This window comes from Octopus bimaculoides, unplaced genomic scaffold (assembly GCF_046866305.1).
Source record: "Octopus bimaculoides isolate indiv1 unplaced genomic scaffold, ASM4686630v1 contig121, whole genome shotgun sequence".
In the NCBI taxonomy this organism is placed as follows: Eukaryota; Metazoa; Mollusca; class Cephalopoda; order Octopoda; family Octopodidae; genus Octopus; species Octopus bimaculoides.
Genome location: NW_028315371.1, coordinates 1,277 through 17,074, shown reverse-complemented (window position 1 = coordinate 17,074; position 15,798 = coordinate 1,277). Strand labels below are relative to the sequence as shown.

The 15,798-nt window shown below is 39.5% G+C and overlaps 1 protein-coding gene across 2 annotated transcripts; it reads left to right on the top strand.

Moving 5' to 3' along the window:
* The first annotated feature begins 2,244 nt into the window (after positions 1 to 2,244).
* LOC149129192 (neuroglian-like) lies at positions 2,245 to 15,342 on the top strand. 2 transcript variants are annotated; one of them, XR_016240310.1, is made up of 7 exons: positions 2,245 to 2,347; positions 7,044 to 7,408; positions 8,712 to 8,840; positions 10,986 to 11,088; positions 12,100 to 12,293; positions 14,343 to 14,477; positions 15,202 to 15,342. XR_016240310.1 is itself a non-coding variant. In XM_089346727.1 (6 exons), exons 1-5 carry the CDS (start codon positions 2,259 to 2,261, stop codon positions 12,269 to 12,271), a joined length of 858 nt encoding a protein of 285 aa, XP_089202853.1. In that variant the 5' UTR covers positions 2,245 to 2,258; the 3' UTR covers positions 12,272 to 12,293; positions 14,343 to 14,529. The 2 variants fall into 2 exon arrangements, 1 of the variants encoding a protein (XP_089202853.1); XM_089346727.1 differs by lacking the exon at positions 15,202 to 15,342 and having other exon boundaries at positions 14,343 to 14,529.
* Positions 15,343 to 15,798: the final 456 nt, after the last annotated feature.

Here is a 15,798-nt window from a genome sequence, read left to right as displayed (position 1 = left end):
TCACCCTGGAATGAGATAGAAGTTGTTTCCTGTTTGTTTGCAGTCTTTATTGCACCTGAACATCTGCCACAAACAAAAACTAACTTGCTAGTTAACCTGCCTTTGATGTTGCTGCACCTCTTATGTGTCCATAGCTTGCACCGGGTACATCTTATAGAGTTACTACCTACTCCTTTTCTACATACTGAGCAGGGCCATCTACCTGAAGGGGTTTGTGTTTTATCTACCTTCCTACTTATTAGGATTTTGGTTTTAGCTAGGTTGACTCTAAGGCCCTTCAATTCTAGACCTTGCTTCCACACCTGAAACTTCTCCTCTAGTTCTGATAGTGACTCCGCAATTAGGGCAAGGTCATCAGCATAGAGGAGCTCCCAGGGGCAACCTGTCTTGAACTCCTCTGTGATTGCCTGGAGGACTATGGTAAATAATAGGGGGCTGAGGACGGAACCTTGGTGGACCCCTACCTCTACCCGGAATTCATTGCTGTACTCATTTCCAACCCTCACCTTACTGGCCGCATCTCTGTACATGGCTCGCACAGCTCTCACTAGCCATTCTTCTATCCCAAGTTTCCTCATTGACCACCAGATAAGGGATCGGGGGACCCTGTCAAAGGCTTTCTCCATGTCAACGAAAGCCAGGTACAGAGGTTTATCCTTGGCTAGGTATTTCTCTTGCAACTGTCTCACTAGAAATAAGGCATCAGTAGTGCTTTTACCTGGCACGAACCCAAACTGCATCTCATCTAAATTGATTCGCTCCCTAATTAGTTGGGCTATGACCCTCTCTGTAACTTTCATAACCTGATCTAACAGCTTGATGCCTCTGTAATTATTTGTATCTAAAGCGTCCCCTTTACCTTTGTAGCAGTTGACTATGATGCTGCTACACCAGTCATAGGGTATGACTCCTTCGTGTATCACCTGGTTCGTAATACGGGTGACTAGGCTATAGCCAACACTGCCAGATATTTTGAGCATCTCTGCAGTGATTCCTGATGGGCCGGGGGCTTTCCCGGTCTTCATACTCTTAATTGCTTTATCTACCCTGGTACTATCAACTCGGATAGCTGGTCCCTCTATTGGGTCGACATAAGGCAGGCTCTCTTTCTCCCATTCATTCTCTTTATTAAGCAATCTATCGTAGTGGCATCTCCAGACCTCTTTCTTTGCATCCTCATTTAATGCAAGCGTACCATCATCCATGCGAACACATTTCTCTCCTACAACATCACTATTCTCTCTCCTACACTGTCTTGCAACCCGAAATACCTCGAGTCTTTGGTCCTCACGGCGCAGAACATTGGCAAATCTTTCCTTATCTGCTTCCCCTCTGGCTAAATAAACCTGTCGCCTAGCCTCCCTTCTGGCACATTGGTACAATTCCCTGCTACCACCGTTCTTCCAGTCCTTCCAAGCTTGTTTCTTTTGTCTAATAGCCCTGTCTACCTCCTTGTTCCACCACCACGTTACTCTGGGTTGGGAGGGGACCTTACACCACCCACAAATCTGGTCGGTGGCTTTCAACAGGTTGTCCCGCAGAAATCTCCAATTGTCTTCCACGTTGTATGATGCTATATCCCCTTCTATTTCGTTAAATGCTTCAAGTAACTTGTCTCTAAGTCTCTGTCCGTTTGCAGGGTCTTTAAGCTTCCACACCCTTCTTCTCCAAGCCTGTCTAATTCTGGGCACCCATTTTGCCTTGATCCCAAAGTCGCTAACTACTAATCTATGTTGTGGGGTACATTCTTCGCCAGGGTAGGTTTTGGCATTTATAAGCCGCCCTCTTTCCCTATTTCTGGCGAGGATGTAGTCGATTTGGCTAGAGTGTCTGCCGGAGCGGTAGGTGACTAGGTGACTGGCAGGTTTCCTGAAGTTGGTATTGCAGACCATAAGATTGGTTGCATCACAGAACTCCAGCAGTCTGGTTCCCTCCTCGTTGCGGGAACCGAAGCCATGGCCTCCATGTATGCCATGGAAGCCCCCAGCACGACGTCCGACATGACCGTTGAAGTCTCCAGCCACAAAGAGAAGGTCCCTGTCACTCGTCTGTCATATATATATATATATATATATATATATATATATATATACATATACACACATACATATATGTGTGTATGTATGTATGCATGTATGTATGTATATACATATATATGTATATACATACATATATTGTTCAGGAATCAAACACATAACTCCACAACCATAGTGATCCTCTCCTTTTTTTTTTCTATAACAGGTACTCAGCCACCTGTGATGTTAATCGACCCACCTGCCCAGGTACTGTTTAAAGAGTCAGAGACTGTGGCACTTCCGTGCAAGGCCAGTGGTGAACCACAACCGACGTAAGTATTGTTGTTTGAATAGTAGTACAAGTAGTAGTGGTGTTAGTGTAGTCATGTGAGAATTGAAAACACTAAGTGATATCACAATCATAAATAAGAAAACATGGGCACAAATGGGTTAAACCAAAATTATGTAGTTCAAACAAAATAGCGTATGGTAGGGGTGAGGAAACTTTTTAGTGCAGCGGGCAAAAATTTTCTAAAAGAAAAGTCCATGGGGAGGAATCACAGGTTTTAATACTTATATCTGTGTAAAATTTTGTATATATCTGTGTATAATTTGATATACATTAATAAAGATAAGTTTAACACATTAAATTGACATGTAACATCTTCATTAATGCCACCAGAGAATTTTGGACGTTTATATTACTTATGAGGTATTTTGTATTTAAAAGCTAGAGTGTAGTTGAATCTGAAGGGGGTAGTACAAACCTAGCAGTATGTGTTTTATAGTGAAAACAAAATTTCCATTCAAATGGCAATTACCGGACGATTTCTGACCATTTAAAATCGTAGAGGAAACGCGACCTATGTCGCAAATAGGTATGCGAATATTCTCTTCTAGTCTAGGCACAAGGCCTGAAATTTTGTGGGGAGGAGGCCAGTTGAGTAGATCAACCCCAGTATGCAACTGGTTCTTAATTTAGCAACCCTGAAAGGATGAAAGGCAAAGTCAACCTCTGCAGAATTTGAACTCAGAACGTAAAAACAGATGAAATACCGTTAAGCATGTCCACTGTGGAACGCTCAGCTCATCCAGTTGGTAACTGTCTACTAGATTATAGCTCTCTAGTAGACCCTTGAGGCAAGGATTCCCTTTCCTATCAGTTGAGCCCACACTATCGACCTGTGCATTGAGGATAGTGTTGAAGTCCCCTACCAAAACTAACGATTCAGACGTCACTAGAAAGGGTTCCAGGTCCCGGTAAAAACCAGACTGCCTACACTCCTGAGGAGCATAGACAGCTACCAACCTGAAGGACTGCTTACTCACATGAGTCACATCTAGTACAACCAGCCTATCTTCTGGCTCCAGAAAGACAGTACTTACCTGTAAGTCCAAGTTCTTCCTGATAAGGACTGCCACGCCTGCACCTCCTCCTTGGCTAGGAGAAATAAATTTCTCGTAGCCACTCAGAAGAGGCGAGAACACTTGAGGTCCACTCATCTTGGACTTGGTTACAATAGCCATATCTATTCTATGAGAAACGAGGTCATCCAGAAAGCAAGCCTGTTTCCATTTTGACCCCATTCCATGCACATTCAAACAACCTAACTTAATCATCGGAGAAAGAAAAAGAAAAACTTACGGTTGCGAGATGGGGGCATGGCAGTTTCTGTCTGCATGCCTCCTCCATGCTCCCCGTAGCTGCTGGGCTTTTTACTGGTGTGGGTAGGGGTGGCTGCCGGGATGATTATTAATGTGCCCGCAATTACATCGTTCGTAAGATCTTTAATTAATTTGTCTCTCACATGTTCTTGGAGGAGTTTCTCCCTCCATTCTTCTTCTCCCACCTTTGCATAACGAAACTCTGTCTCAGTGTCTGTACTTTTAAAAAATTTTATACGTGGATTAGCCTGACCACTTTTTCATGTTTTATATTAAACATCACTATTTTGTCTGTTTTTTTTTTAAACCATCTCTTCTGGTTCGTTTTGCTTTTTGCTTCATCTCCTCTGCCCCTCCTCCAAACACAGAGGAAGAAAAAATACGACGATAAACATAACAAAAAGACCAAAGAAAAAGGAAATTAACTGGAAATGAAAAAGAACAACAGAAAGAAAAATTCAATGAAACTCAAAAGGCAGAGGAGATGAAGCAAAACGAACCAGAAGAGATGGAGTTTACAACAGTAACCAACAAAAGAAAGAAAACACATACCCCTGACTCCCCTCCCCAATCAAAAGAGAAAAATAGCAACTATGCAGACAAACCACAAAAAAAAATCCCCAATTCTGCATCCCTGGCACGACTTATGTCAGGAAACAGTTTGCAATACCCCACCTCCCAACACTTAAAAGTTTTTAAAAGAACAGACAAAATAGTGATGTTTAATATAAAAAATGAAAAAGTGGTCAGGCTAATCAAAGCCCATCCACGTATAAAATCTTTTAAATGTACAGACACTGAGATGGAGTTTCGTTATGCAAAGGTGGGAGAAGAAGAATGGAGGGAGAAACTCCTCCAAGAACATATGAGAGACAAAGATGTCACGAACAATCAGCTCGGCAGCCACCCCTACCCAGAGCCTGGTGGCAACACCAGTAAAAAGCCCAGCAGCTACGGGGAGCATGGAGGAGGCATGCAGACAGAAACTGCCATGCCCCCATCTTGCAACCATAAGTTTTTATTTTTCTTCGATGATTAAGTTAGGTTGTTTGAATGTGCATGGAATGGGGTCAAAATGGAAACAGGCTTGCTTTCTGGACGACCTCGTTTCTCATAGAATAGATATGGCTATTGTAACCAAGTCCAAGATGAATGGACCTCAAGCGTTCTCGCCTCTTCTGAGTGGCAATCCTTATCAGGAAGAACTTGGACTTACAGTTAAGTACTGTCTTTCTGGAGCCAGAAGATAGGCTGGTTGTACTAGATGTGACTCATGCGAGTAAGCAGTCCTTCAGGTTGGTAGCTGTCTATCAACGACAGCTCGTGCAGATTGTACCTAGATAGGTTATTTGTTAAGGAAAGAGATAAGAATAGTGCTAGCTGTCCACAATTTTGTGAACTTAGATGAGCAATGGAATCTGGCTCTGCATCTAGAGTGTTGGCAGCAAGAACGGTTTTGTACCATCACCTCAACGCCAAGCATGAAGGTTGCAGAGTCAGAGCTAAGCTACGTGCAGGGAAACGAGAAGGTATTAATGTTGCCGGATGGGCACGCCATGAGGAGAGTCAGAGAGGTAAAAAGTCCTCTATAAAGTCTTTAACAGACGAACAGGGACACAAGATCTATGGACAGGAGGAAATGCAGAAAGTCTTTCACCAGCATTTCACTCGGTTGTTCAGGGAGGGTGGGCCGCTTGAGCGTGGGGAGACCTTAAAGGACTTCCTAGCTGGTGGGCCGCAACTCTCGGCACGTGAGGCTGAATGCTGTGAAGGACCGATCACTCCTGCGGAAGTAAGAGAGGTGTTGGCCAAGTGCACCGGGAAAAAGTCGCCAGGGCTAGATGGTCTGCTCTATGACTTTTATTGTTGTATGCCAGACTTGTTCTGGGACATACTGGCAGGTGTCTATGCAAACTGGCAACAGAATGGGAGGATACCCAGATCTGTGAGCCAGGGAGTTGTGACGCTGGTCCAAAAAGACCCGAGCAAGTGGGATAGTATCTGTAATTATAGTGCAATTATATGCAATCCCAGGCAGGTTGATCTAGGATAATCTTCACCTTCTCCGCTACACCTTAGATAGGGTTGGGAAATTAGCCGGCAAAGGAGGGGCATTGGTCTATTTAGACCAAAGTAAAACATTCAATAGGGAAGACCACCTGTCACAATTTGCTTTAAAACAGGAGCATTTCCATTCCGTTTATAAAGCGAATCACAGATGGAAATGCGATCCAAAAGGTTCTTCTCACTCAACTCATATGGTACCCAAACATCGTAGCGATTTGTGTACCGAAGCTTTACCAGGTGCTCATGAACAACGGATTTTGATAGGCTGAGGCTTTCTACCAATTCTCGGGGTGTGCAGTGTGGGTTATTCTCAATTAATGACTTGATTTGGTCATCATCTGTAGTGGATGGTCTGCCTGATCGCTCTTTATCAATAAGGCTACAATCTCCAGCTTGGAACCTTGCGAACCACTTCCGTACAGTTCTTTCAGATAAAGAAACATCACCGTAAACTGTGCATATTTCTTTGGTTGCTTATGAGGCATTTAACCCTTTACAGAAAAAGAAAAGCATCAAGTGCTGAAAATGAACTTTCTTATCTTCCATTTTGAAGGGTTACAGAATTAACACAGGTTATAGGAACATAAACCTTCTTCCACGAAAAGATAGCTTAAACTGTGCTCTAAATGGAGGTGTAGTCAAATCCTATTTTATGGACTCAAATAAATAAGTCGAAAGGTAATCTACTATAAATCGGCACAAACTTTCCGGACAACCCAATAGAATACAAATAAGATGGAGAAAGTTCAGAGAGCTTACTACCTCTGTTGGCAGCAAAAGGACTTTCTTTCAGAGTGAAAGGTAGATTGTATGATGCTTGAGTAGGAGTAGCTATACTCCATGTTACATGGGTTCTGAATGCAGAGGACCTTGCATGATCCCAGCTTCATCAAGCAAGAGCATGGAGCAAGCAAATGAATAAGAATATTATTGACAGTGGCTTCAAAGCTTTGGCCAGCTAAGTTTTAGCTGGCTGATAAAAGAAAAATATTTATGAGCTGAAACTAATAAAACAATAAAACATAAAACAACAACATCATCCTCATCCTCATTCTTACTCCCTACTCTCTTTCTACCTTTTATCTCACAATACTGTTTCTAATCTATCTCTTCACACACTGTCTCTCCCTCTCTTTCTCACACACACACGCATGCACACACATACACACATGCAGACCCCTATCCTCCCTTCCACTTCTCTCAACTTACACCCATTATCACTTCATTTATAAGTACATCCACCTACTCTCTATCCCCATTTCCATCTTCATCTTTTTCCCTCTCTCCTACAACCAGATACACGTGGAAAAAGAACAAAAAAGACTTCAACATGGCTGGCAGACATATCCTCACCGTACCACACGAGGGAACACTTGTGTTCAAGCAACCCAAAAGGAAAGACGCTGGCATATATCAGTGCTTTGCAAACAACTCTTATGGAGTGGCCATGTCAAGCATCGCTGAATTACGTCTTGCCTTCCTGCAGTCATACATGAAAGAGGCACCATATTCATATGATGTATCACCAGGGGCATCTCTCCTCTTCTCTTGTAACAAGCCAATCAGTTACCCTGAGGCCAATGTGACATGGGTATTGAAACACAATGATGGGTCATTCAAGGACTTTGACTTCACTGAGCGAATCCTAATGGACCACCAAGGTTAGTATTACCTTCTTACCAGCGCCACCACTACCAATACTGCTTTGTCTTCTTTGATGTATAGATATCAGTGTATTGTTGTTTAGCTCTAGGTCAGTCCTGATCCTTAGACAGACATAGTCAAAGATGTTCCAGCAGTGACCATCCCATCTATTCAAACATAGTGTACCTAGGACTACATTACCTAATGTATAGTATAATAGTTGTTATTAGTGGCAATAGTTGTTGTTGCAGTTACTTAGCCCAAGATCAGCCCTGATGCAAAAGAGGCATGATCAAAGATGTTCCAGCCGTCACTCTCCCATCTTTTATTAAGACACTATTTATCTTGGACTACATTATCTAATGTATAGTATAGTAGTTAGTGTTAGTGACCATTTGGACTTTTATTCAGACATAGCAAATCTGGAACTACATTATCTTATATAATTGATTCCCTGCTACTGCTTTCAATCAAAATATTAATGTAGAAGATTGAAACTTTTAAATTGAAACACCCCACTGACTAACAGGTAAGTTGGTTGTACATAGTTGCATTGGTAGAGTTACAACTATGACTTAAATAGTTCAGTGATTTGTGATTGCTAAGGACAGCTAACCCCTGCAGATGGTTTCTTCTCAACCAAGTTGCTGGCAATATTTTCATTCATTCTCAACTGCAACTGTTGTGTGTTGGCACTAAGTCGCTTACGACGTCCAGGGTTCCAGTTGATCCGATCAATGGAACAGCCTGCTCGTGAAATTAACGTGCAAGTGGCTGAGCACTCCACAGACACGTGTACCCTTAACATAGTTCTCGGGGATATTCAGCGTGACACAGTGTGACAAGGCTTACCCTTTGAATTACAGGCACAACAGAAACAGGAAGTAAGAGTGAGAGAAAGTTGTGGTGGAAGAGTACAGCAGGGTTCACCACCATCCCCTGCCGGAGCCTCGTGGAGCTTTAGGTGTTTTCGCTCAATAAACACTCACAACGTCTGGATTGGGAATCGAAACCACGATCCTATGATCGTGAGTCTGCTGCCCTAACCACTGGGCCATTGCGCCTCCACGTTCAACTGCAACAGACACCTGAAATAATGAAATACAGTAGTTTCTCAAGTATCCATCAATAGTTCCATATTCCAGGAACATTATCAAATATAACGGACTTGAACAAGACCGGAGTGCATAGTGGTGAAGATGTGGATAAAACAACCAAGATGAAGACACCAATATTAAAATATTAATGTAAAATAATAATTCCACACTCAGAAATATACACAAAATTCTCTCCACACCTATTCTCCTAATTCTTTTTCAGCCAACCTTGTCTTTGCTAATGTACTCGAAGAAGACTCCAACAAAAACACTGCCTATGTTTGCATTGCTTCCAATATGTTTGCACGAGCAACCACAGTGGGTAAAACCGTTTATCTGAGGACCTCACCAGGTGAGTTTTTTTTTCATTTCCAAATGAAGACATATTGAGTGGTATTAAAGTGGTTTATAGACAAGATTTAATGTTTTAAACATTTCAGGACATTTATAACGAAATACACTGTCCTCTATGTGTTTTAATTAATTTTTGAAATGATAAAATAATCAAGAATTGTACATAATTAGTTCCTAAAATTATCTTAGAATCTAATGCCTATGTGCACTTTAGTAAGCGAAATGAGAGACCGATATACATGAATATAGCTGCATAATATATATACAGGGTGCAGACAATATTTGAGGATATGTGTATTTTTAGTCAGTATTTTATTCAACTAAGTTTTATTGAACTTTTTCAGAAAATAACAATGACATGCCCTATGCTAACTAATGAAATGAAAAGGCATGCTCAAGCTAGTCTTGCAGAATAGTATAACTACAATTATATCTACCTACACCCCACAAGCGGGCCTACCAAATGAACAGAAGGACCACTTTTATGAGGCTAATGAGGTGCAAATGTGGCTGTGTAGTAAGAAGTTTGCTTCCCAACCACATGGTTCCAAGTTCAGTCCCACTGCATGGCACCTTGGGCAAGTATCTTCTACAATGGCTTTGGACCAAATAAAGTCTTGTGAGTGAATTTGGTAGATGAACACTGAAAGAAGCCCATTGCATATATATTTGTATATGTATATATCTGTGTGTGTATATCTTTCTGTCTGTGTTTGTCCTCCACTACCACTTGAGAACCGGTGTTGGAGTGTTTATGCTCCCATAACTTGGATTGATTTGTTTTAGTAAAACCTTCCAAGGTGATGACCCAGCATGGCTACAGTCTAATGACTGAAACAAGTATAAGATAAAAGATATATATATATATGGTGTGGTGAATAAAGTGTCATCTAATTTAAGCAAAAATGAAAATAACACTGACACCCCATTTTACCAAAATTACATAGAAATATCTTGAAATACTGAAGAGTAGATTTATTCAGTAAAATCGCTTTGGCTTCAACCATGGCCTCCAGACGACTTTGGAATCTCCTGTAACTCTTCTGAACAGTCTCCTTGTTTAAGTTGGTAAATGCTGCCATAATCTTTGCCTTCAGTTCTTCTTTGGTGTTACAAGGAGTTCTGTTGGTCTCTCGCTCAACTGCTCCCCACATATACTACTCAAGGGAGCTGCTGTCTGGAGAGTTAGGTGGCCATATGTTAGGGGTGATGTGGACGCAGAAATTGTCTGACAGCCATGACTGAGTTCTCCTGCTTGTGTGGCATGGTGAAGAGTCCTGTTGCTAGACATAGGATCTTCCAGCAGCCACCCTCTTAACTCAGGGCTGTAGTACCTCCTCCAGGCATTTGATGTAGACCTCTGTGTTGAGTCTGAGGCCATGCGGGAAGATGAATGAAGGCATAACGTTACCATCACTAGTGATCACTCCAAACACAATAATGATGAATGACTGTTCGATTTTTATCACTCTCTGTACACATTTTGGGACATGGCATTCCTGGCAGAAATTTTTCTCATCTGAGAAAAACCAAAGCATATTCAGTTTCCTCTTGTTCTTGATGGCTTGGGATAAAAATTGGCCCTTTCTCATCCTGTATAAGAAATACTGAATGCCTTCATGCACTACCTGTCTGATAAGAAACTCAGACATTCCCATGTCCTCGGCAATGGATCTGCTTGACTTGGTGGGATTGTTGTCAATCATGGCCTGGATCTTAACAACAAATTCATAAGTTCTTTTCTTATCAGAATGAGTTTTCCAAGCTGCCGTACCTTCTTAATCACCATTAGACTCATCCAACTCTTTCTGAATCCGCTGCACTGTTCTCAAATTGACACACAAACACTCTGAAATGTTCCTATTGGAGCTTCTGATATGAATGCTTAGCAGTACAGCATGCCAAATTTCTAGTTGTGTGAATTGCATCATGGTGCACTTTTTCTCACAGACAGTGCCCAACTGACCCTACTATACTGTGTAGTCAACAAAATCAAAAACAAACAATGCAATTTTCAGGAAATCAAAAATATAAAATGGAGACAATTTACCCATCGTTCCTAGTATATTGAGTTGTAACAACAGGTTATTAGTATCACAATGTCTAAATGAAATATTACCATATATCTTTTGTCTACTTTCAGAGGAGACTAAAGACTACCAGATTCATATCCTCAGTGCTACCCCTTATGAGACGGTCTTTCTGAAAGGAGACACTGTGAAGTTGCAGTGTATATTCGGTGGACAGTGAGTTCAATTCTGCTTCATTCTCTTCCATGCACATCATCTTTATTGGCACAACAATCAGCATTCTTTAACCACACCACCACCACTAATAGCACTACACCACAATATTAACACTCCCACCTCTACCATCCATACAGCACCAGCTCCACCATCTGTACGTGACCACCACCAACAACACATATTCTATTACCCAACCCATGCTAGCATGGAAAGCGGACGTTAAACGATGATGATGATGATGATGATGATGATCATTAACAGCGTCTGACAATCCTTTTACATTCAAGGAGCTTTTTTATCCCAATATTCTACACCTTTATTGTTTATGGTTTTATCTACTTCAAGTTCCACAATAATAATGAATAATCATCCTCGGACTCAAACTACTGCAGATCGATAAATGCTACAGCAAAGACCTCTTCCCGACAGGAAACTACAGGTTATGAAACTGGTGCATCAGATGGTACTCGGAGGAAACTAAGGGCTCTGTTGCTTGCTACTAAATAGAAAGGAAGATATAAAGAGTTTGAAAACAAAGTATGTCGAGCTCTTTATAAAATGACAGGATCTACAGTGGAGAAACTGTGAAAGTTAACAAGCTCAATATACATTACAAGAAAGGAGAGCCATTACACCAATAGTAATAACACATGCACCGGTTCAACTCCACTACTTTTATCATTTGTCAATAGGTTAAATATCTAATCAATTACCTAACCGATCACTGTTTACTGTGTTGGTTAAGCAATCAATTGGTTGTTTGTTTATCTATCAATGTTGTTTTGCTGATGTTCACAACCTTTTCAGTGACCCATAACTTCCAGCTCCCTTCAAGCCAGTACATGTGTTCACATTATTGTTGTTATAACTCTCCTAAGACATAATAACATTTATCAATATATTTTGATTGTATTTGTTGGGTATAAATTTATTTTGTATATATTTGAAGTGTATAATAATATTATACTTACTTTTAACAGTCATTCTTGGTGTTTCTTCTCTCATTCCCAGTCCGACACCAGAGATCAGGTGGTACCGAAATAATAAAAGGATACAGCAGAATACAAAGTATACATTTTCTAACTTTAATCATCAACTCAATATTCTGGATGCTAGGTTTGAGGATGAGGGAAATTATGAATGCCATGCAAGTGAAATAAGCTCTGGTCAGATATTGCTATGAGCCATGAGAGTGAAGATTGAATGTAAGCCTGAATAATTATTCCGTTATTCTTTTACTGATTTCAGTCTTTGGTCTATGGTCATGCTGGGACATTATCTTAATTGATCATATCAACCTGGGTAACTGTAGACTCATACTTGATATGTATCAGTATAAATTCATGTGTAAGCATATCCATCCATCCATCTATATATATATATATATATAAAATTAATTAATGAGGGTAGAAATTGAAATTAATCAATTAAAACCAGTGGTCTAGCATATTAAAAAAAATCCGAGGATTAAAATTATATTACATACAAAAATAAGAGGAATGACCAGCAAATGTGGATCCCTATATGCTAGAAATAGATGCCGAATCATCTAACCACGAAAGAAATATGTTCTCAGTAAAAAAAATTTTGCGACAAAACAGACTGTAAACGGGCAAGACAAATGAAAAAAATACTAAATTAAAAAACTGATTATTAACTGCAGAATTATTTCCGAACTTAGCGCACCAGATTGAAGACATTTGAAAGGATACACTGAATGTAATTTGCAGAACTCTACACGTCTTGTGTCTAGTTCTGGAAGTTATATTCTCATATCGATAGACTTACGCTGACAATCCTGCAGATATTTACTTATGTAAATTTTAACAGGTGAAACCATTTTTAATTTAGTATTTTTTTCATTTGTCTTGCCCGTTTACAGTCTGTTTTGTCGCAAAATTTTTTTACTGAGTACATATTTCTTTCGTGGTTAGATGATTCGGCATCTATTTCTAGCATATAGGGATCCACATTTGCTGGTCATTCCTCTTATTTTTGTATGTAATATATATATATATATATATATATACTAGAAAAAGAAAGTAAGGTACTCAGAGATCTGGATGGTTGTACATTTAAATCTGAAGAATCTATTAGAGTAGATGAAAGCGCTAATATATGATTTATAAAAACATGTGACATATTAATAAAAATCTATAAATGTACAACCATCCAGATCTCTGAGTACCTTATTTTTTCTAATATATAATACCTGTACATCACCTCCAGACTTTCTCATATATGGAAGGAAATAAGACCAGCCATGATGGATACTTCATACTATAAAATTCAGATAATATACCCACTCTACTGACAGTTATACAAGTGCATCTCCTCTCTGAATTATGGTCTCTTAGATGACTCATACATACATACATACATATATATATATATATATATATATATATATATATATATATATATATATATTAGTCAGTAAATAGTGGGGTTGTGTTAACCGCATGTGGAGAAATAATAGGAAAATGAAAAAAAGCCAGAATGCTGAACTGGAAGCATATTTTAATAAAGATTTTTTCACTACCTTTGTCAGCTTCTTTGATAGTAAGGCTTTTGTCCTGTTGTAAGTTTTGGCTTTTTTTCATTTTCCTATATATATATATATATATATATATATATATATATACACATACATACATACACACAGATTTTGAGAGGTATGAGACATGATACTCCTAGGAAGCAGTTAGTAGGCTGCCTATATACAGGACATAATAAGCATTGAACTGAGTATGGGTGCAGGGTTTTTTTCAGTTGTAGTATACAATATCTGAGGTGTCAATATCTAAACATGCGTAGCTGACCTTAACATTATTGGTATTGAAGAGTTTATGATACTTATGAGTGTTAGGAAAATGCCTAAAGACAGCACTAGGTAGATGGGAGCAAGAGCAGTGATTGTTGTAGTTGTTTATATTGTGGTTAATATTACTGTTGTTTATAAAGTGATGAACTAGCAGAGTTGTTAGCACGGGAGGCAAAATGCTTAGCAGTATTTCAACTGTCTTTATATTCTGAGTTCAATTTTTCCGCAGGGGTCAGATTTTCCTTTCATCCTTTCAGGGTCAATAAAATAAGTACCAGTTGAGCACTGGGATTGATGTAATCAACTTAACCCCTCCCCTGAAATTTCAGGCCTTGTGCCAAAATTTGAAGCCAATATTAGTATTTATTGTATTGTTATGGTTGTTGTTGTTGCTGTTGTTAATGTTGATGTTATTATTGCTGTTCTTCAGCTAAACCTGAATGGACCATGAAACCAAAAAGTATTGTGACCAGTCCTGGCAGTTCAGCTACCTTCATCTGTAATGGAACCAGCAAACCTCCCATCAACGAACCCATGTGGTACATCAATGGAAAGAGAATTAACAGTAAATAGCGACTATATATATATATATATATATATACACATACATACACGTGCATAAGGGATGACCACTAGGTGGACATCCAATATGCTAGAAAGAGGTCATCAACGACCCAACCACAAAGAAAAATAATGTTCTCCAGAAAAATTTCACAAAAAACACCAGAACAGGACAAAATGAGAAATATATTCTGTATATATATATGTATGTATATATAAACATTATCAACCACATATACTTAACATATGCGCTACGTATATTTTCTGGTTGGCTGCAACCTGGTGTCGTGAGTACTCTCCCAAAGTACCAGGTGTTAAAATATCTGCAAGTTATGGACAGGTGAGATAATTACCCCCGAATCTCATCAAAGAATGAAGGACATTGATGTTCCACCATTTTTGTAGTTTATCAATATCACGTACCCGAATTTGGAGTGAAGATGAATCACATCACCAGTCTACAACTTATATGCATATAGTGTAAAACAATAACATCCCACGCTTTGAGAGAGTATTTTCCATCATGCCAAATCACAGCCTATCACCAAACACACAAAGCACATGTGTTAAGTTTATGTAGTTGATAATATTTATTACACATGAAACTAATAGTAGTACATAAAACATTTACTGTGTTTATTAAATGATACACACACACACACACACACACACACACACACACACACACACACACACACACATATACATTATATTCTTTATTTTTGCAGAATATCCCAATAAAGATAAGTTTATAGTACAGAAAACCAACCTGACTGTCATCAACGTCACACCTCAAGATTCCATGACCATCCAATGTAATATCAGTAATATCCATGGATATATCTTCACTAATGTCTTTCTAAATGTCTTCGGTGAGTATTGAACCTGGCACACCCTGCTGCAGCAGGCATTCATCTCTTTGTTTCCGACTACTACCACCATTATAACTACTACTACTACTACCACCACCACCACCTTGAATTTGTATACTTTGGTGTTTATGTGTCTCCTTATGTTTGTGAGCTCAACTTTGCCCTACATTCTTTAAGGGTGGATAAAATTCAGTACCTGTTACATGCTGGGTACAATACAGTTCACTAATCTGCTCCCCTCAAAATTGCCGGTCTTCGCCCCAAATCCAAAATTATCATTAAAGGCAACAAGCTGGCTGATTTGTTAGTTTGAGGGGAAATGCTTTGTGGTAATAGTTTCAAGATCTTTAGACTCTGAGTTCAAATCCTGCTATGGTCATCTTTTCAGGCTAAATAAAAACACTGTACAAGTAAACTTCAGAGATCAACGTAATCTACTTACCCCTTTCCTCA

What these genes read in the sequence shown, in the direction of transcription:
- LOC149129192 (XM_089346727.1), top strand. Translation starts at nt 2,259, where the DNA reads ATGTTAATCGACCCACCTGCCCAGGTACTGTTTAAAGAGTCAGAGACT. An exon ending in AATCCTAATGGACCACCAAG is followed by an intron (nt 7,409 to 8,711) that starts GTTAGTATTACC and finishes ATTCTTTTTCAG; the next exon opens with CCAACCTTGTCTTTGCTAAT. An exon ending in CAGTGTATATTCGGTGGACA is followed by an intron (nt 11,089 to 12,099) that starts GTGAGTTCAATT and finishes TCTCATTCCCAG; the next exon opens with TCCGACACCAGAGATCAGGT.